General features: G+C 41.8%; 1 protein-coding gene across 1 annotated transcript; it reads right to left on the bottom strand.

Moving 5' to 3' along the window:
* Positions 1-368: 368 nt before the first annotated feature.
* Positions 369-14263, bottom strand: hs3st3l (heparan sulfate (glucosamine) 3-O-sulfotransferase 3-like). The gene is made up of 3 exons (XM_034571269.1): positions 13373-14263; positions 2738-2967; positions 369-1819 (listed from the first exon to the last, which is right to left on the bottom strand). Exons 1-3 carry the CDS (start codon positions 13837-13839, stop codon positions 1431-1433), a joined length of 1086 nt encoding a protein of 361 aa, XP_034427160.1. The 5' UTR covers positions 13840-14263; the 3' UTR covers positions 369-1430.
* Positions 14264-21844: the final 7581 nt, after the last annotated feature.

Below are 21844 nucleotides of genomic sequence, written 5' to 3' on the forward strand. Positions count from 1 at the left end.
CCTGTTTTCTTACTGTCACTGTCTTATCTCTCTCAGCTACTCACACAGGACTGGAAATATCAAACTGTGGTCTGTCACAGATTTTTTTACCCATAAACCCTAAAAGTATAGCCAATCTCAGTAATGTTATTAAGTTAATGTTATTATTCACATTATTGGACCCCAGGACTGTTTGCACCTTATTTACAAGGCATTTTGTAGCCCCTCCATTAATGATTTGAATTTGTTTGCAAAGCAATTGATATACTGAGCTACCACTCCAGAGAAATTCAAACTTATTAATCTTATTAAGGCTTAATAAGACCATACAAAACACAGCATTTTGTAGTAAACATTGAGGAAAAGGAACCGTGACAAAGAAAGGTCTATGCTTAAAAATACTTTTATTTTTGAATACTTTCAAACTAGTGCAAATACATGCAAACTGAAAACAGACAACCCTGTAAACTGGCCCTCACAGTAACACACTAAAGCGTCACATATCACATCCAGAGAAATGGCCATTGACAGGTCGTCCCTGTCCCGCTGATTTGACCTGCTCTTGTTTTGGTTGTCCTCCAGTGGTCCCTTTACCGCACGCGACGTACAGTGGGGCGGTTTTGCAGTCAGAATCCTAACCTGAGCCTCGGCACACGAATGTGCCACTCGGCGAGGAGGCAAGTCATCCACACCATTTCCCCTACATCCATTTATCCACATTCATTATTCAGGAATACAAAACCACTCAGTCAAATCTGAGCTCATATAAAGATTCTCTCGCTCACCCCTCTGCTGCTCACCACATAAAAGATTCATTCCCGCTTTTTCGGGAACAACGCTTGGAGGACGATACTCAATATGTATGCATTGATTGCTCTTAAATTCTTAACCAGTGAGACTGAAGAACAAACATGTAGAAAAAGAAAGTTATGGGGATTCAGGAATGTGGAACGAAGCATTGTCTGCTCTGGGTTTGTTGTGCCACTACAGCCTACCAACTACAGGATTAAACTGCAGACCAGAGACACTAAAAGCTACACTGTATATTTCACCAACCAACTTTATAATCTGTAACCCATAGCAACTACAACGTCATGACCAACTTGCACATAGATGCTTTATTTGACCATCTGGGGTGGAACGATGGGAGAGGAGATGCTTGTTACGTACCACAAACTCTTAGTGCAATCACGTCTTTTACTGAACATCTATGATATTTAAAAGTGACGCTTAAACACTTGCACAAAACAATTGATTGGTAGAGGTGAAGTGCATTGACACCGGGTTTTTCTCATCATCAGAGACGCAGCTCTGCTGGTCAGAGGCGGTAACTTTTCTGTGTTTTCTGGATCTTTTGTTCTCCGAGTCTTTGCGTCTGTGTCAGTCAGATGGAAGATTCACACTTCTACACAAAACAGTGCAAAAGCCACTGGTGCCACACAATCAAATGGTCACTGCCATCCAAAGTCTTGTCCCGCCATCTGATAGAAGCGCTGGTTATGTGGCTTGTAGAAATCCCTCAGGCTCTGCAACACCTCCGGGTCGATGGAGGCGTGCGTCCTCCCTTTCGTCTTCCCCAGGCAGTGAGGTTTGCTGCTGCCCTCCGGCTTCTTCAGGCAGGGGAAGCCTTTCGTTTTGTTGAAGTAGAAGTGCTTGTCCGTGACGATCCTCTGGAGGCCCAGAAAGTCCTGCACTTTGCCCACTTCTCCCGCGGGGTCGGAGATAAGCCTCTCCCCGCTGACCAGATGGATCTGGGTCCTGGGGAACCATGCCAGCCAACGCTCCAGGTGCTGGGCGTACAGGCCAATCCACAGCGGGCTCCACAGAGAGTCGATCTGACCTAGAGACAAAAAAAGACATGTGTCAAGGCCTTTTATTAAAAACCATCATCAACAGTGTCGCTGTTGTCTCAGATCCCATCTAACTTTAACATTGGCGCTATTATTCTTTGGCCGAAGCAAGTGGTTTTCAAAGCTTAACACTGGTGAGCTTTATTCCTGTCAGACAGATATTTATAGTCCAGCATTAAAAAGATGATATAGAAGTTTTTATGGTTTTAATTTAACCCTAACCCTGTTTTAATTTTTGAGTTTGAGAGTTACAGTTCCCGCAGTTTGGGTTCTGTAAACAAGTATCTGTGGCCTGCAACCTGAGCCCTGTTTATCTAAATGGCCTACGCTGGTTTACATTTGGCCACATTGGAACTATCCAAAGTAGCTTGTACCTGCAGTCCTTGTTTGCAGTTCTGCCCGGGGATTTACAGACACGTATTACTGCATTACTTTGACATATTACTGCATTACTTTCCCACCTTTTCCTCTTGTGGGAGAAACCCATGAAACACGGAGAACATGCAAACTCCACACAGAAAGTCTCTTAATAAGATCCATTTGATTAATTGTATCACCACATGTCCCTCTTACATGTCAAGAAGTAATCTGCTTGATAAATGTGTCTTATTGATAGGAAATATTTAATGCTTCTACCAGACCCTTGGTTAGTAATGATGATTTGTTTCATAGTGCTAGCTTATTTTTTGCAAATTTACACCTGCCTCCCTTGTGATGGGTTATTCTGCTTTTGCCTTTATTTCTTTGTGCTCAGTGAGGACAAAAGATTGACAGTGCTTTGTAGAAAAGCTCCAGGATCGAGCCGATGTAATGCACGAGCAGCCAGGACTGCAGGTTTGTCTCTTTTTACCTGTTTTATCGTTCAATAGATCAGAAACCTTGAGCTAATCGTCAGAGTCATGCTGTACCTGTGCTGCGGTTCTTGAAGGCGAGGCTCTCAAATGGAGGGATGTCGGGCGTCTTGGAGATGATCTGGGTGTAGTCAGATATGGCTCGGGTCACGGGGTCACGGACAACCACTATCAGCTTCACATCCTGCGACATAGAGTGGACTCGCTCTGGCGTTTCCACGGTAACGAAGTAGCGAGGCGTCTTCTCCATGACAATCTGGCCTTCCAGGGCTTTGGGCATCATACTTCTGGAAGTGTAAGAAAAAATATGCTCACTTCTATAAACAGTAACAATTATTATTTCTATACTGGTAAAATACCAATAGACAAACAGAGACAAATATTTTAGCTTTAGCGGGGTTACAGTATGAACCTGACACGATACGCAGCATTAAATTAATAATGATGTAAGGCAGATTATAAGACAACTAAAGAAAATTAAATTTCTACATGGCTGAAATCTGTCTCACGTATAATTTACGAGTCAACCTCTTCAGCTCTACAAGTCTGGTTGGTTTAGCTTCGCATAGATTCTGGAAGCAAAAATAAGACGTTTTCAGAGAATGTCCGTACGATTGGGTTCAGACTTTCTCTTTCTTTCACACATGAACAACGCAGCAGGAGATTCTCCACTCAGACGCATTCACAACAGTAAAGAAATCAGAAACTGAAACTGAAGAGTGTTCAGGTGAGGGTTGGTGCAGCAGACAGGAGGCAGGACGTAATGTATGAATTCCGCCTGCGTCTTCTACGTGTGTGGCACCGCTTTTCAACCCGGAGCTACTTGTACTCTTTTTGAATCTTTTCAGTTTTGCGTCATCAACACACTCACTCACTCGGGGTGAATCATCCTGAGGATCTCCTGCTGTGTTCTCACACAGGCTCATTCTGAAAAGTATTTACTCCGGGGCTGGCTGGAGAAACTTCGGTGCAAATCCGGAGCCTCTGACATTTACGTTCTTGCATACAGCCCCTCCAGAGATTGTCAGGAGACTATCCGGAGTTCAGTTTTCATGTTTGAAAGTAGCTATAGACTGTAAATAGGAAGCAAATAGTGGAGTGAGCTGCCTGTTTTCTCCTGCTTCCAGTCTTTGTGCTGATGTAAGTTAACTGTGTCATGGCCTTTGTCCATATTTACCCTAATGGACAGATGTGAGTGGTATAAATCTTCTCATCTAACTCTCGGCAAGAAAACAAATCCAAAATATTGAACTTTTAAGCTTGGCTTTAAAACTGGCTTTTAAAGCTGATTACAGAATAATTTAGCGGGAGATGAATTTACTTAGTTACATGATATACACAAGTAATTTGCCTGCTTCAGTGTGTATAATGATCAGAAACACACACTCTCACTCACACAAGGCCTATAAGTCACCCTGGCACACATCATACAGGCTGATCAGTGGGTGTTGATACAGTGGCTCTCCAGTGATCCAGAGAAACAGGCAGTTGACAGCCGTGCTACACAAACACAGGAGTCTTCCCTCAAATGTGTCTTGTTCTCTTCACCTCTACCTCCACAGCAGAAGCCCAGCAGATGGGACTCATTTAAAGATAAATGAGTCCGGTGGCCCCGCAGGACCAGCTGGGGACTCTGGGACATCTGCCGACACACCTGCCACACACCTGACTGACAGACTGAACACACACAACCTCAGCAGCCTCATACACAGCGTCCCCGCTTGTCTGAATGGAGCTTAAAGGCTTTTACTCATGCGTTTACAAATTTGACCACAAATCATTCACTTTGTATTTTAATGTTTGAATTTGATGTATTCTGTGATGGATTTCATGAGTTTCTGGAGTTTCCTCGTAGAAATAGACAGCTACTGGTCAGCCTTGAGTTTACATTCATTTTCAAATTGTATGACTAGAAATCAATGGTTATCTGAAATAACTGGAAGAATACGCTGATATGTGTCAGACACATTAGCATGGTTTGTAGAATTGCTACTGTGAAGTAAGTTATAAATTATAAATGTAAGTAACTTGTAGTAAAACAAGTGATATGGTCCTTCAGGGTTTCAACTGATATGGATTTACATACATCAGTTTAATCCCCAAAAATCTCAGAATTACAATTTTTTTTCGAGAATTAAAAAATATTCTGTCGATAAAATGATCTTATAATTTACTAATTAAAACTGTATAAACTACTGTGTACCAACAACTGCATTCCTTTAGGTATTAGATAGCTTTTTGTTCCTTTGCTAATTGTTACTGTGGGTTTTGATTGTGTTTGTTTGACAAACTGTAAACACAGCAATGACATATTAGAGTTCCTTTCATGAGCAAACTGATGCTTATGTTTACATTAGACATTGAGAAACATTAGCGTTGATTAAGATTTATGTTTGTATGTCCAATATCACCTTCTCTTTTAGCTCTGTTTTGTTCTCAACCCCTAAAAATATATATTGTCTCCTCTGTTGGCAATCACCAGCCAGTCAATAACTTAGACTTTCGGTCGTTTGTTGCTGTGCAGGTTTTGAGGTGTTGATGAGAGCTGTGGGACTGAACCACAATAGTAAAACTGTGGGCTGTAAAACCAAAACAATGAGCAAAAAGACCCTAAAACGCTTCACAGAGCTAAAGCGAGCTAAGTCTGGAGAAAAGTTTTCTGTGGGTTTCGTCACTAAACTCCTGAGTGACTACTGACGTAGTTTTTATTTGGTCTAAAATTTTAGCAATGTATTCGATTACAGAGTCATTCAAAAGTGTTCCAATGCAGTTACACATGAGATGTTAATAAAAGAGGGACAAACAGAGAGGACACAGAGCTGATAGCGTGAGGACAGGATGCTCTGACTGTCCTCTGATATCACGTTTCAGACGCGCCTGCAACACAACCTCCTGTCAATACAACACCCCCCCCAACACACACACACACACACACACACACACACACACACACACACACACACACACACACACACACACACACACACACACACACACACACACACATTTGATCTGATCGGCATGAGGCAGCGCTCACCACCACTTAGCCCGAAGACTTCCCTTTTAACTCCAATACCCTGAGCATGCGGAGCCGTGCAGTCTGCTACACACACACACATATGCAAGGAGGCACGTGGGCACATTGAACACACTGCACAACAAAAACATACACTCATTATTTACTCATTAGGCAAGCAATTGCTATCATGCTTCTGGTCTCCTGGGCCACCTTGAACACACACACACAAACACACACACACACACACACACACACACACACACACACACGTGTAAAAGGACAAAAGAAGCTAATTGCTCACACACACATATGCACACACACACAATAACGGGTGGGTGTGGTGGATTGTTATCAGACTCTCTAAAGATGGTGGGTGCGCGTGTGTGTGGTTGCATTTGCGAGAGTGTTTTAAATGAAAGGGGTGGGTGACTGATGAAGGAATGATCGGAGTGGATACAAACGTGCCTCCATTAGCAATCTGTCTGTGAATAGCCCCAGAGCCAAGAGCCCCATGCCATTACCTACGCACAAAGAGCTAATTACGGCCCCTAAGAGCACCATCAAAAGAAAAGGTCTTCCATAAATATGCTTCAGCTATGAGCTTTGCACAGACGCACTAATCGACAGACAAAATCGCTGTTAGTTTTTCTAATAACTAAATATGCCCTGATCCTACTTCTGGCATAGAAAAGGTCTAAATTGTGATCCTGGGTTTGGTCAGAGTCTGAAATAATTATTTGAACCTCTGAGGGCAGAGTCAAAAAATGTACTATAAATTCATATATAGTTAATACTATTTTTAGTACAAATAGCATATGATAATAATAGGGTTAGATTATTGTTTCGGTTGTTGACTCCGCTTGGGCTTCAGTTGAATCACATGCACTGGCAAAGTTGTATGATGCAGCTAAATATAGAATTTCATTTTTTAAAGTGCTCTTTATCTTATCAAGGATTTTCAATCAGCGTAACATATGGATATACTTTTGTTTTGAAAAACATGTAATAAGTAATTATAAGCAATGGTTTTGTGTGTAGGTTGAGCATAGTCTGCGCATGATTCCCAAGGGGATGATGGAATTAATTATTTGTATCTGTTTTGTATATTCTCTAACTGTCAATATATGGATAAATAGAGGAAAATGGAATGAATGACCAATGTAGTTTTCATTTCTGCCCAAACTGTGGGTTTACGCAGTGTGGGAAACTTAGTGCACACCCAAAGGCTCAACTGGAATCTGATATGCTGATGCTGCATCACCACTACACTCCTGGCAATAATGGCCTTGACTTACAAATGAGTTACAAATGATTTTTCTGCTCATTTTGTCTTAACTGGGACACTGTACACTGCACTGTGCTGACTGTACACCTTTAGTGACTGTACACTAGATGGTTCTCATTCAAAAACTCAGGTTCTGCTTCTTCTCTCCCTTTGGCGCATTTGTTCTGGGGTCACATACTGAACGTAAACAAGATTATCCTGCCTGCTGATAATTTGAAATTCTCGTACATAAATGGTCCCGTCTACATAACTATATGCCTATATTCAATAAATAAGTCCTAAATAACTTCCTCTATGGTTCAGGTTAGATCAAGTTTAGGCAACTGAAACTACTTAGGAGAAGATTATAGTCAAAATGAAAGTGTTGGCTGTTTGTAGAGTAAATATATAGACCACCAATGTTGCAAGACCAGTGTTGTTTTTCCGAAGGGAAGTCACAGAAGTGGTAAAGTTCTTGTCTTCTTCTACCAGTCGAGGGTTGTTTCCCATAGCATATAGATAGTTGGCCATGTCTATGGGTGGGAAGCCAGTGAGGGGTTTTCTCCTTGTTACTACACAAGATAGTTTCCTGGGCCTGTATAGTGGGGGAGTGAAAAAAAAAGATAGCTGAATAAATTGGCAGTTTAAAAACCCCTGTTTTAGCAACATCCTTTCACTGCTCATTTACTTTTGAGAGTGAGATCAAACATTCAGTATGATGAACACAGGGATTATCCTGCAGCTTACAATAAGCTTCTGTTTGCCTTTGAGGACCTCTCTTTTGTCGTCCATTTCCCAATATTTCAGCAGGCCTCCCTGGTGAATTAGTGCCGGCCAGTCAAGGCCACTGGCTATTGATCCTGTGGGGGAGGCTTAGGCCAACGACACAGAGGCAGGTGTGGCTGGTGTACAAGCGGGAATAGTAGGGATTGTGCATATTGAGATGAGTGGGTGGTATGATGGGATGTATGAAGCAAGGTGTTTGTATAACTGTAAGAGGACAGACTGAAAATGGTAATGCAGCGCTGGGCCTCAGCTGGGACCAAGAGTGGCAGGTGGAGACTGGAGGAGCTAGCACCCTCTGGAGCCCCATCAGTGTGTGTGTGTGTGTGTGTGTGTGTGTGTGTGTGTGTGTGTGTGTGTGTGTGTGTGTGTGTGTGTGTGTGTGTGTGTGTGTGTGTGTGTGTGTTGTTGAGAAATGTGAAGCAATTGAAATGTTCATCAAATATGCAGCAAAGGAGTGGGGGATTTGAGGGTGTGTTGGATCAAAGACGTAAAATCTGGTCAGTTTGTCTTAGATGTTTGATCCAAGTAGGAAACAGCAGCCAATCAAAGAGCACAGTATTAGGCGTGTCCATTATACACACCTCGCTGTTTATTTATGAGTCAAATATAAGATTTGAGTGTGTATTTGTATCCGCATGCATGCTTGAGTGTGTTATTTGGGGGCCCGCTCATCCATTTGCTCTATATGGGGGAGCATTAAGGAGTCAGTCCATTGTCACTATGCCCTGTCCACTTCCAGGAGACATCCATCATCGAGGGTCCCCAGAACCCCCCACCTTTGCTTTCCAAGCCCCAGGGGAGGACCTTAATGAGGTCCAGATCGCCCCACCCGTCTGGGCGTTGTGGTGACACCCCCAGTACAGGACAGGACAGACCACACCTGCCCCCCCGTTTACACACAGCAAACAAAACCTAGCATGGCAGCCAGATCAAACCTATTCTTAAGGCTTTAATTACGTCACACTTTTGCATGATATTTAACTGTGCCAAAACATGCAAAAAATACTATACATATAAATATTTGATACCACTTACTCCCCACCCTCCCCCCCTGCAGATTAACAAATCTGATTCATCAGAAAATCCGGCAATCGTGTTTTTTCCTATAACCCGCCCACCAAATCCTGCTGAACATCGAATGTTTTGGCAGCCATTCTTCTGTGATTTGCATGCCAATTATATTCCATTGTACAAACACAAAAACTCAAGTAGCACCATGTGCTGTGTCACGGCAGAACAAAGCCGCCGATGTATGGGTATGAATTTAAAAGCCTCCCTTAACGAGTTCAATATGAATTGCAAATGGCTCTGTGCGACTGCAGCAGCTGACTGAGAATACAGAGTCCTTTCGTCCCTCCTATACTGCTGTTGTACATCCTGAGAGGTGTCTCCAAATTCATTCAAACTGAGTGAGGACCTCACAGATAGAATAAACTGTAGTAAAGCTTTGATCCCTTTGATTATTATTTTGTCATGAAATGATTGGAACATATGTATGTAGACATTATGGGCACATTTATCGTAATATTATTATGATAACATAACATCTTCTATCTGTGTAGTTCTTTCTTCAGAATAGACTGCACACTTCAAAGTCATGATCACTTATGATAATAATGTGGTGCTGATGTGGCAAAAGATTAAGTGTTTTGTTATTAATGAAAACTTTTAGTAAATATAACTTTATAAGATGCTCCACATTTTTTCCACATACTCGACAATTATTGTAAAATTATGACTTTTAGCTCAATATCTCTGATTTCTTTTTGCCTTTAAGTGGCTCTAATACTCCATCGTAATATGGAAACTCTTCAACCAACACACAGTTTTACCATTTTACCATTTTACCATTGGCCTAATCTTGCAGTTACCTACAGCTGATGTACAATGATAAATTGTGTTGAGGGCTAGTTTAGATTTTCAACCTGACCCCCAGCATGAGAATTGTGTTCTCTAATGTCTTTGAAAAATGTGCCTTCTTGGAAATGATCGCAAGCAGCAAATACTGACAATACAACCTGTCAGGTCAAAGCTGTGCCGGTAACTCTGAGTCAATAATACTGTATATGGATAAATCTCACTGTATCACAAGAACAAAAAACAACCAGCCCCGCTGTCTGGAGCACAGAGCAGTCTCCAGACTGTGTGCATAAATGCTGACTTCTTCAGATTCTGTCAAATACACACACACACATACACACAGACACACACACACGAGCCCAGCTCTGGTGACAATCCCCGAGGTTGAAGCAAAGGTCAGCATGGATGTGTGAGGCTGCGGTAACACTGACTTCACCCTTTAACCTCTACCTCACCCGGGTCTTATCTCTTCACCCTCTGTTTTATCTCCCCCTTTATTTTTCACCATCCACCTGTCATCCCATCTTTCAGCAAGGAACCATCACGAGTGAGATGTGAGTTCCCAGCTGAGTCATTTTAATGGATTCCTTTAGAGCTACACAGAGAGAGAGAGAGAAAAAAAAACTGTGTGCAACATGAACCCTGTGAGCTTACGTGGAGGGGGGGAATATGCCAATGTAGGATAAAGCTTCTTGGTAATTGTAACCGAAGCCGAGCTGACCAACACTAACCGCTCTAATGCTGGAGTCAACCCAAGGTCAGAGTGAGGAGATAGAGCTATCGATCCCAGACAACACAGTAAGGAGGAAACTTCCAGTCCATCTCGGGGCCCATCGCAGCGCTCTTCCAGATCCAATCTCCGCTCCGAACGCCATTAGTGCATCTTTGTCAGGGGCTCTGATCTCAATTGCCCCGGTGAAGCTAAATGTTATTTCACTCTCAGAGAGGCAAGGAGTGATTCTGGGGAAGATACACTATATCTCATTCTCTCTGATTGTCCGTGATAGGGTTTAAGAGAGAGGAGCAGTTGTACAGAAATGTAACGTCGACTCCGAAAGCCCCACAGTTGACCCTCCATTTGCTGTGTGATATGAAAGCACACTATTGGCTTTGAGAATGATTCCACTTTTTATTACAACTGAGGTCTCAATGTCTTGATTGTGTTCATATTTCATATCAGACATTGTACATGCCAGGCCAGTTGATGAAATAAAGCAGTGTCAACACTAAAAAGATGAGAGACAAGGCTGTTGCTGTTTGTGGAAGAGACAACACAAGTGAATGGAGTAAATATTACCTAGACTTCTGTTGCCTTCAGATGAGGTCATGCTTAACCATACTCATGAGAAGAGTGACTGCGGAACTTTACAAAAGTTTTGAGAAGTGCAATATTTGTTTGGTAGAAAGTAAATGTATTGCCATTTTGGTCGTTAGTTAGAGATTAGTCAGCGTTTTTGTAATATGTCTGAGAAAATGTTATATTACCAACAGCATCATGTTTTCTATCTATTGTCATTGTGCCTTTGAATTTCCTGCATTACCTTACATGTTTACTGGCCTCCGCGGCCTCAAGACATCGATAGTAATGTAAGTAATGTTCGCGTCCATGTTGCTTACCACATAGAAACCGCAATCTCATTAGTTCCATTTGGAGGCCGCATCTTTTCGCACCACTATAATATTCAAGTGATTGATTCATCATCAAGTGCAAATTTATTTAATTTAAAAACACAATTAAGGACCCAATTCCTTTTTTTTTTATTTCTATTTTCAATTTCTGATCACAGAATCTTCTCTCAGACTTTCATGTGTTCAAAATGTCTGTCTGAAATGTGAACATTATAATGTTTTAGTCAGAAACTTCTCCTGAAAATAGTGGTCAGGGGGCAATAAACGTTCTAGCAGCTTGTTTGTCAAGAGTCTCCATTACAGTTTAAAAAACAATTTTGGGTTCAACTTTGACCTTTAACTTTCCAAGTGTAAGGACACAGTTTTTCTGTACAATGACAGATATTAATCACTATTTTGGGTTGGCAAGTTTCTTTTTTTTATTTTCCCTCCATATAAAGTGGTTTAGTAAACTGGCTATATGGACTGATTGATAATGTTTCTTTTGTCCCAGGAGTTTGTTGGAGCAATGTAACCGTGTTCCCAGATCTCAGCCATTACTTTGGTGAATGTATTCATAACTTATCAAATTAATGATCAAAAAAAGAAAATCTAGGTTCGTCCATTAGTCCTCTGAGATACACGAAAATACACTGACAATAGATACAAAAAGGTATATGCTTTTTTTTGTTTTAAAGGCATTTTGCTACTTTTGGGGTTTTGCAGTTGAGCAATCAGAACAAAGACACATTTGCTTTGTCAGTCTGTGTACTCTGGGTGTGTTCTGTTTGTTATGAAGTAGCGTGAACACATCATTAACTCCCAGTGTAAAGTGACCTGGAGTCAGAGGTCAATTGACAGAGCTGACAGGGATGTCAAGTGGCTCAACGTGCAGCGAGCCCCATCTGGCCCGGAGGGGAGACGTGACAATCTGGTGTCACAGTCCCATCACCTGGTGCCACGCAGACTGCAGACATGCCGCACATGCTGGCAGACAGCACGGGCTACACAGGCTTTTCCAGTACTTCCAGACCTACAAATAGTCTCTGGCTCTGTTTACATCCCACCGTTGTTATGTGATGGTGGGTTCTTCTTGTCTCCGTCTATGGGCACATTAACATATAAACACCATCAAGCAGAAATTCATCTGTTCACTTCTCCATCATAGGTTTACTTGGTGCCAACATGCCTGCATGGTTCCCAGAGCTGAGCCAATGTCACTATTGTACTCCAGTAATACTGTAGGATGGTTTACAGCACACAACACAATCCAAATTTAAAAATGAATATCTAATCCCTCATATTTGAAATAATGTGTGTATCTATACGTGCATCCACTCACTGTATAAAAAAGATGAATGAAGCCCATGAATCTGGAAACCTTTCCTTTATTTCCTAAAATGATTCTCTGTGTGTGTGTGTGTGTGTGTGTGTGTGTGTGTGTGTGTGTGTGTGTGTGTGTGTGTGTGTCTGTGTGTACGTGTGTGTGTGTCTGTGTGTGTGTGTCTGTGTGTGTGTTCTGAGTATTTCCAAGTTTTCATGGAACAAGCTGAGAACAGAGCCACATTACAACATTAACATCTGGCTCCGGCTCCAGAGATGATTACTCTGCTGCTCCGTGAGAACTCATCCTGCAAAGGCCTCTCTCTCTCTCTCTCCCCCCCCCCCCCCCCTATTGCACACACACACACACACACACACACACACACACACACACACACCAAGCACTGCAGGCACACACATGCACAGATTGGCATAGCCAGATGGCACAGTCTCTTTGACTGTCACCTAAACATCAGTGGAATTGCTGTGGCTATGTTGGGGTATGCAAACAGCACAAAGAAATTCACTTCTTCTGGTGGAAGTTGGAGGCTCCTAATTGGGACTTGGATTGCAGATATGAATAAAATACTATTGCACAATCACACAGAAACCAAATTCCATTATTTAAATGTTAAGGAGTGTCAATCACTTTTTCAGAATGTAACAAAAACAAAACCTGCAAATTAGGTGAGAACATTTGGTTTGCTTCCATGGAACAAACCTCAGGAGGAACAAGGGAGATTTTTCTCTTAATTTAATCTTAAAAGTTTATTTAAAACAGACAGTTTCAGTAACTTTGCTGAGATGGATTTTCTGCGTAAAGTGTGCGTACCTGTACCAGTCCAGTCCCCGTGCGTAATGCCGGTCGAAGAAGTGCGGCTCCGACCCCAGGGCGCGGATGTCCGGGTGGAGCCGCAGAAACTCCAGCAGAGCCCTGGTGCCTCCTTTTTTAACCCCTATGATCATCGCCTGGGGTAACCTCCGAGTGGATGTCCATTCTTTGCCCGAGCTGTTCGCCTCCACCCCGGGGTGTCCACTGAACGCGCCTTCGCCAACAGCGGTGGCACCCTCGTGGGCAAAGCCGGTTCCGTTCCTCTCGTACTGCCATCCCGCGGCGAACTCGCGCGCAGGTGTCTGGATCTCAGAGTTTTCTGTCAGATCCGACTCGCAGCATCCAGTGAGCAGATAGACCAGGGAGAAGCAGAGGATGCTCAGAGACGAAGCGATGGTGAGGCGGTGGAAGAGCCGCCGCAGGTCCGCGCTCGGATGGTGGTGATGGTGGTGGTGAAAAGCTGCCATCCCTCAGAGACCCATGGGAGATGAGGTGCCATTCTACCACAAGTTCAGCTCACATCCCGACATACTGTAACCACCACCACGCACAAACTCTTGGAGAGCCTCAGTCAGTGCGCTCTGCTCCTCTCCTTCTCCTTCATGCTGCGCGCTCAGAGCGCATTGCCCCCCCAAAAACCAGCCAATCTGTCAGCCTCAATACAAATCAGTGGCACTAGTTGTTGCGTGACATCTAGGGTGTGCGCCCACTTACCCACCCCGGCAACGTGGGGAGAGAAATAAAGCTCTAATATCCGAGCTGCGGGGATCTTTTCTCCCTCTCCACACCACGAGATTACTGTGCGTCTCTCCCCCACGGCTCATCTCACGGGGATTGAGGGATCTTCTCTCTCTCTCTCTCTCTCTCTCTCTCTCTCTCTCTCTCTCTCTCTCTCTCTCTCTCGATTGGCTATACGTCTGATTGGAGGGTCATGGCTTGAGGCGCTTTTAATTCCAGTATTACAAAATAGGGGAAATGGGGATAACATATGATGATGCTTCACTTCTGGACTTCTTGTGGCCCGGACTAAAGTTGCCCACTTGTAAAAATGAGGCCCAAATATCCCAAAACATTGTGCACTAAACAAATTTAAGCAACCTTTGGCACCTTCGGATGACATGCAGCATTGCCAAGGCTTCCTTGTGGCCAAGATCTGGCAAACAGGAGTGGATCGCCCCAAGTGCCGTCACTCCATGATGTTCATTGAAAGATAGCAAGGGCTGAATAGAAACCTGCATGACAACCGTCTATGAGATGAATATCACTTATTGCTGTTATGTAAGAATGTAAGCGTTGTGAATTATAGAGAAAAGTATTTGCCAGAGTTTGTTGTATGTTTAAATTGTTCTGCCATGCTGTGTGCCATTGTTTTGTTTTTGTATTTCCTGTTGGTGCTCCATACCACCTGATCATGGTTTTGAGTCACATAAAATAAATTAAATCAAATGAAATCAATGAATGGATCTTCCAGTAAATAAACAAGTAAGGGGCATGGTGCGATTTGGAACTGGGTTTATCACACTATGCTGACACTCTGCACACTAAGACCAATCACATAATTGGCTTAGTGGCCGGTATTAGACTATATGCTGCAGCTGCCAATAGATAGCTGATCCTGACCCCAAAGGACAGTCTGAGTCGAGCCACAGTCGGCCGTCATTCACAAATGTCCTCAGTGTGGGATACAGACATAAAAATAAACTTGGCTATAATTTTAAAACAAAAGACAAATGTCTCTACAGAGGCAATCAGCTGTTTTATTGTTTTTGATCCAGGGAGAAGTTTGCACATCATGAGTGGATGCGTTATCACTTGCATTAGCAGAGGAGAGTGTTGTGTTGCAGTCTCTGGTTAGGGAGCGCTGCAATGTTGGCTTTTATTATTGCAGAGTGCGGAGCTAAGGTACGGATAATAGCTCATAGGAGACTCATTAGTTCCCCCTTCCAACCACACAGGCACGAGTGTGCACGTGCACGCACACACATACACACACACAAAGACACACTTCATGTTCCATTTGGCTTACCCCTGTCATTATCCCATAGCAGATGTGACCCCTGCCATAAAACCACTGCATTGTCCTGCAATGAGAGACTAAAAAGAGCTGCCGTCCATCTTTTACAACATGATAAAACTTTGTTTTTATTTCACCGTCCTGTCTTCTGCTTCATCCACACATCAAAATACCCAGTCACCACCAATGACTGGATTTAAATATAAAATAGCAGGTGTATGATGATACACTCTTTTTTAATGATAATGGAAATCAATTTGCTGTAGTTTTCATCTCAAACTGAGTGAAAAGACAGATCAACTAATCTAGACTGATAAATATTGAGGGCTATTAGCACCTTATCAATAAGCACTTTATTAACGAATTTCCCCATAGTTGCCACGAGACTGGACAAATTCAGTTTAGTTTTCCATCGAAACCATCATAGGTAAAGGACCAATAGTGCAGTGGTATCTTACTAAAAGTTAAATTGTACTTAACAGAACTAGGCTAAATCATCTCAAAGCACTCGGCTGAAGTGAAATAACAAAAATCACCACAGGCACAACAGCTTTAGTGCAGGAAATATTGTGATAAAAGGAAAACCTCTTATTTTCCATATTCGGGAGTGCATGCATATAACTCCAAGTTGGTTGCCCCCTTTACTTCTCTTACATCGGCCTATTTAAAGAGCCTGAATTGTGATTGATTGAGTCTGGTGCTGCTGGAGGTTTCTTCCAGTTAATGAGGGAGTTTTTTGCCTCCACAGTCGCCAAAGTGCTGGTCATTGTGGGAACTGTAAATTATGATTTGGTGCTATACAAATAAAATTGAATTGAATTGAATTGAATTGATGTAACATATTTGGAGTTTAATAAGGGACAAACAAACTGTGTATAACTGGTTAAATTAGCTCAATTGATTAGGAAGAATATTGGATTTGATTCAATTTTACCTGACAGTGATTCAGTTTGTTGATACACAGTTCTCTTCACAGAACCAGAACCAGAACCAGATGTTTTCACTTGACATCCTTCCGGGAAATTGGTGGCAGGAAAATCACTTTTTAACATTCAGCATCTTTTTGAAGTTCTCATCAGCAATCGTATGTTTTGTGTAGTTTTATAACATAATGATATCAAGTCTGATAGGAGTTTTTTAACATATCTCATGCAGCAAAAATGAAAAGTTTAAAAAACTCACTCACAAATTTACTTACTGCAATTTTCCCATGAAAAGAGACGAGAAGGGTCTTAGCAGAAAACCCCTGCAGAACTGCTCTGTAAACCCTGTTTTTAACTCTGGACAATTTTGTGTTTTACAACCATGAATTAAGTTTTGTGGGCAACTTAAAAAATAAAACTTAAAAAAACTTAGATGAAAGAAACACTTGCTGAGTTTAAAAAGCCATAAAATATTCTTCACTTTAGTTAAAAATCACAGAAAGCTGAGCAATTTTATATTTTGGTTTTTATGGTGTACTGAGGTATACTTAATTGATGGTCATAGAGTTACTAAATTTTTTCACCATAACTGTTTCATTAGAATACAGTCGTAACATTGTTACTTTTGTAAAATGATTACATTGTACATTATATTATAGTTTTTACTCCGACATACAGTTTAATCAGTAAACTAAGCATGATACCGCTAATGCTGGTAATAATGAGCCCTACAGGCCAAATATAAGTTCTATGAGCACTGGTGGTGGAGCAATGTCCTTCAAACATCTGCATCCTGATTGGAGTGTAAAGGAAATACTTTATTTGATGTGTGGTTTGTGGTTTATCCCAAAAGGACAATCCATCATGTGGAAAAAGCTGTTGCGCTGTAGCATAAAAACACACATGACAGAGTTATTGCATTTCTGTTTTTTTAAATAAATATGTTTTTTATATTTGATGTTAATGTTTTAATATTTTGACTGACCATAAAAAGATAAGAAATGTGTAGTCTTATGGAGAAGAATATGTATATCGATGAAAAAGTGAACTTTTTACTGATATTGGACATAATCACTAAGATGGTAAGTGGAGTGTTTTATATTAAAAACTGGCATCAGCTGAGAAACAAGTGATTTCTTTTTTTCTGGGTGACACATATTCCCAGTCTGATAAATGTCCAGAACCAACCATGTCCAGTAAAACTCTGTGCATTGCTCAACTGACCCTGAAATAAGACAATGATTATGTGTCCCAATCACTCAATGACACAGCAAAGTCCCCCCGAAGCATTCCCCTCACTCCACGTCCCCATGACAAACATTAACGAGGTGGAGTTAGAGCCAAATTTACACACACACATTGTGGAGGGATCAAAGCTTTAATTTGATGTCTTTCTTCTTTTTATTTCCTGTTTATTTTATCCTCCAACCTCCCTCCACGGATCACGAGGCAAGGTCATCAGAGGCGGTTGTGCGTCTTTTGTCTGCAGTCGCCCGGCAGATTGTTCCGTGATGAAGTGGTCGTCTATAAAAGCGTGACCCCGGGGTCAGGGCCGGAGCCCGGGCAGTGATTCATTATCCGACACAGGGCCGGGGCAGGCTGATTAATGCACTCCTGCATCACAATGTAGGAAACGAAGAGGTTTCAGACATGTTTATCTCTGTTAATACAAACTCAAGTCACTGTGTAATTCATTTAATGGCAGTTCTGATAGTTCTAGATCCCCTGCGTTAATGCAGCGTGATCTCTCTAAATATTTGTTCTCCGGCCTTTCAGCCAGGATGTCAGCATCCCTCATCCCTCCCCTGAGTGACAGTCTAATTAGAGTTAAAGTAATGGTGTATGTAATCAAGCTTAAATTACAGCCATAAGTCACTCAGCAGCGAGCCTTATACCTGCGAGCCAATCAAGGACACAAACTAATGAACCACGCTCGCTGACCGATGACCTCGCCATCCATTTGAGACATAAGGACCTGGTGGTTACTTCTCTCAGCACCGAGGGCCATGCTGAAGTGGTTCTTGTGGCTGGTACGGGGTCACTTCACCCAAATTACAAAAAAACATATTTTCCCGAGAGGCACTGATCCATGCAGATGTAGTGTGTGACTGTGTGTGTTTGTGTGTGTGTGTGTGTGTGTGTGAGAAAGAGAGGGGGGGCGGGTCGTGATTTGGGTGAACCGACCCTTTCAAACTGATCAGCCACGTGTCATGGTATTTGTTATTATTTCATCCCAGTTTGATATGACCTACTTTAGAATGCTCGTAATCTTTCTGCAAAGCAAGAGCAGGAATCAAAAATAAAAAAGGGACGACATGTGAACATATGATCCGAGTTGTATTATCAGGGAGATAATAACAATAATAATGATAATGATAATGATAACTTATAGAGCAAAGTACAAAGTGCTACACAACACAAATCAAATGGTTGAAATAGAGAAGGAGGTATTTAAATAATAATAATAAGAGATGAAAAAAAAAGAATAAAAAAAACTTGGCACCCCAAGTAAATTCAGGGATATGCCTTCTGAAAAAAGTACGTTGATGACTTAAATGAAGACACCGTCTTAGACAGCCTTATTTCCTCAGACAATTCTTTGTAGGGCCTCCCTGGGGTCCTGATGGCAAATCCTCTAAAACTAGTACATAGCAGCCATTGTTGTTGTTTTCAACAGTAAGCCGAGGCGTCATCGTTTCCCAAATGCTCAGTTATACATGTTCACCAGTGTTTTTGAAAATCTGTACTTTGAAAGGCGTTTGTAAAAATCTTTGTTTTAGTGACTTAAAACACCGTTGGATGAGAGGCTCAAACACAGGAAAAATATGTTTACAAAATAACCGCATTAGTGTGGACAGGATGCTGCTGTTTAAATTATGTCTGAGTCATTTCCTCAACAACTCCTCTTGGTTAAGGAGTAAAAGGTCATTGACAAATTTCTTCATGATTCATTTATTATTTTAAAGAAATAAAACACTTCTAGCAACATGAAAACTTTTCCTCCTGAATCCATTCTGACTTGTTTAACAGATAAAAAGAAACTCTAGGCGAGGGTACAATTTACCAGCAACAGTTATTTGTGAAATGGGATGCAGATAAACAAGGCACACAAAATGCTTTTGTGTTATGGGCCCAGTTGCTCACAACACAAAGCAACAGTGGGCATGCGTGACGTTAGCTGTGACATCATCGTTTCTCAAACGCTCTGTTTTACACGTTCACACGGAAACAAGAGTTTTTTGAAAATCCGCACTGGAAGGCGTTTGTAAAAATCTCACCTTCATAGTGACTTAAAACCGTGTTTACTTAACTGCAGAAGAAAAGGTTTGTTTTGCAAATACCTGCTTTAGTATGGACAAGGTATAAGAGCTAATGAGGAGATCAATATTAGGACTCGTTTCGCACCATAAATTATCTATTATGTTCACATATTCTTTGTTTGATACACAAAGAAGGAAACCGCCCTGTTGGCTTCATATCTGCAGCCCTGGTTCTGCGGAGATTGGTGCTGCTGGTTTTCAGACACCTCAGCTATTGTCTATTTATGGCTTTTTTTTAATTCACATTGCAAACGTGAGTCAGTCTCTATGATCAACGTTTTTGGTTCAGTTTCACTGTTTGACTCGTTGGCAGGTGGCTGGCAGTTTTTAGATGCTAGAACAAAATGTAAAGCTGCTTTTTTTCATATGAAAGAATCTCAACCACAAGAGCAGAGCCTCTATTTATGATTCTGTGCAGCTGTTGAATAATTCTTACTATATTATTAGTTTAGCTTCTATATATTTTTACACTGCAGTCAGGAGAGGTTTTTCTCTCATGTAACACATTTGACAAATATCTGGCGTGTTTTATGTTTCTACAATAAACAACAGGATTTTCCAACTGGCTGGTGTTGATGATATGCAAAATGCTTCTGTGTTTTTTACTTGTCTGACCCATTTCCTTTGGGTGGATGGGTCGGGGGTTGAACTTCACATTTCACACCATCTCAAAGTTCAGTTCACACAGATTTTCGGAAGAATCTCCCCCTACCCATCCATCCCAGCCCCAAATTACTCATATAATCTGACAGAATAACAGTAAAGAAAACCATTATGAGCACACACTCGAACAATGTGTCATCGACTCAAAGCCGAGCACTTTGCAAAGCTCTTCTTCTCTCTCTTCCTCTTCATCAGATGTCCCATTGATACATGTTACTGACTTGACTTCCTTCCCGGAGTCCTTGTGCGTTATCGTTGCACATCCAGGATCACTGCTGCAGCCACATCGTGGATTGTGATCGTGGATTATGATTAGAACTAGATTGCTTGGATATACAATTTGCCTACTCACATATACTACTATATAGCGCTATCATTACAATTGTCATTTCTGCTCCCTTCATCTCTGTCAGACATTTTCTTTTATAACAATACATTAAACGATTTATCTCCATTTATATGAGACACTGTCTTTTCTCATGAATACTGTAAATGTACAGTCAATGAATGAACATTTTACCTTATCAGAGTTTTTTTTAACGTGTAAATAAATCAACAACCCTATTCTTCAGTGGGTTTTACTATATTTTCCATTAGCAGTTCAGAACAGAAATATGGTATAATAAACTATTAGAAAAACGCATTACAATCAGTAACACAACATGCCTGTCAGTATCAGGATCAGGAGTACCCGGCCCCTGGTCATAGATTTTCATCCACATCACATTGATTTGTATCTTCTGCCAAACAAAATATCTCTTCAGTGACAGCTACATCTATTTTTTCCATATATACCTGCACATCTTTAATGCAAATATGGCCACATTTGTATAGTTTTGTAAACTGAATATACTTTGCACTAAAATGAGAATAATGTGTCTTATTTTGAGTTTATTCATTTGTCTGTGAATATGCAGATTTCTTAAGCTATTGAGCTGAAAAGTAAGTGAGTAAATATCTTCAAGCTGTTGTTTTTTCTGCTGGTGAACACTGACTGAGAGGTCTTTGTGAGTTTTGGAAAGTCGTAACTTCACCTAGGTTTCAGTCCAACTGGATCAGGCATTATGTGTTGTAGTAGTGGCCTAATTACTACAGTCCCCTTGATTGCTTGGTTGTGTCCCTGACTTGGAGGCCCGCAGGGTCACGGAGTCCTGCCAGAGCCTCACTCAGATCAGAGGCCGGCACCTCCTGTTCCCGCGGCACCTTCTCCACCTGTCGTTCATCCAGAGCCCGGCCAAGAATCCACACACTGCCCGGATGAAGAGGGAGTGTGTGCGTGTGAGTGTGTGCGTGTGGGTGTGCATTTGACCCACAAAGTGAACAGGGATGAGAGGAAGGTGCCAGATCAGAGCACTCCAAGAAGGGATAAGCCCTACTTATGCTGCCTTGGGGAGCGCTGTGTGTGTGTGTGTGTGTGTGTGATGTGTGTGTGTGTGTGTGTGATGTGTGTGTGTGTGTGTGTGTGTGTGTGTGTGTGTGTGTGTGTGTGTGTGTGTGGGTGGGTGTGTGTGTGTGTGTGTTGTTGTGGTGAGCAGTCACAACATGTGTATAT

This window comes from Hippoglossus hippoglossus, chromosome 19, assembly GCF_009819705.1.
Source record: "Hippoglossus hippoglossus isolate fHipHip1 chromosome 19, fHipHip1.pri, whole genome shotgun sequence".
NCBI classification, from domain to species: domain Eukaryota; kingdom Metazoa; phylum Chordata; class Actinopteri; order Pleuronectiformes; family Pleuronectidae; genus Hippoglossus; species Hippoglossus hippoglossus.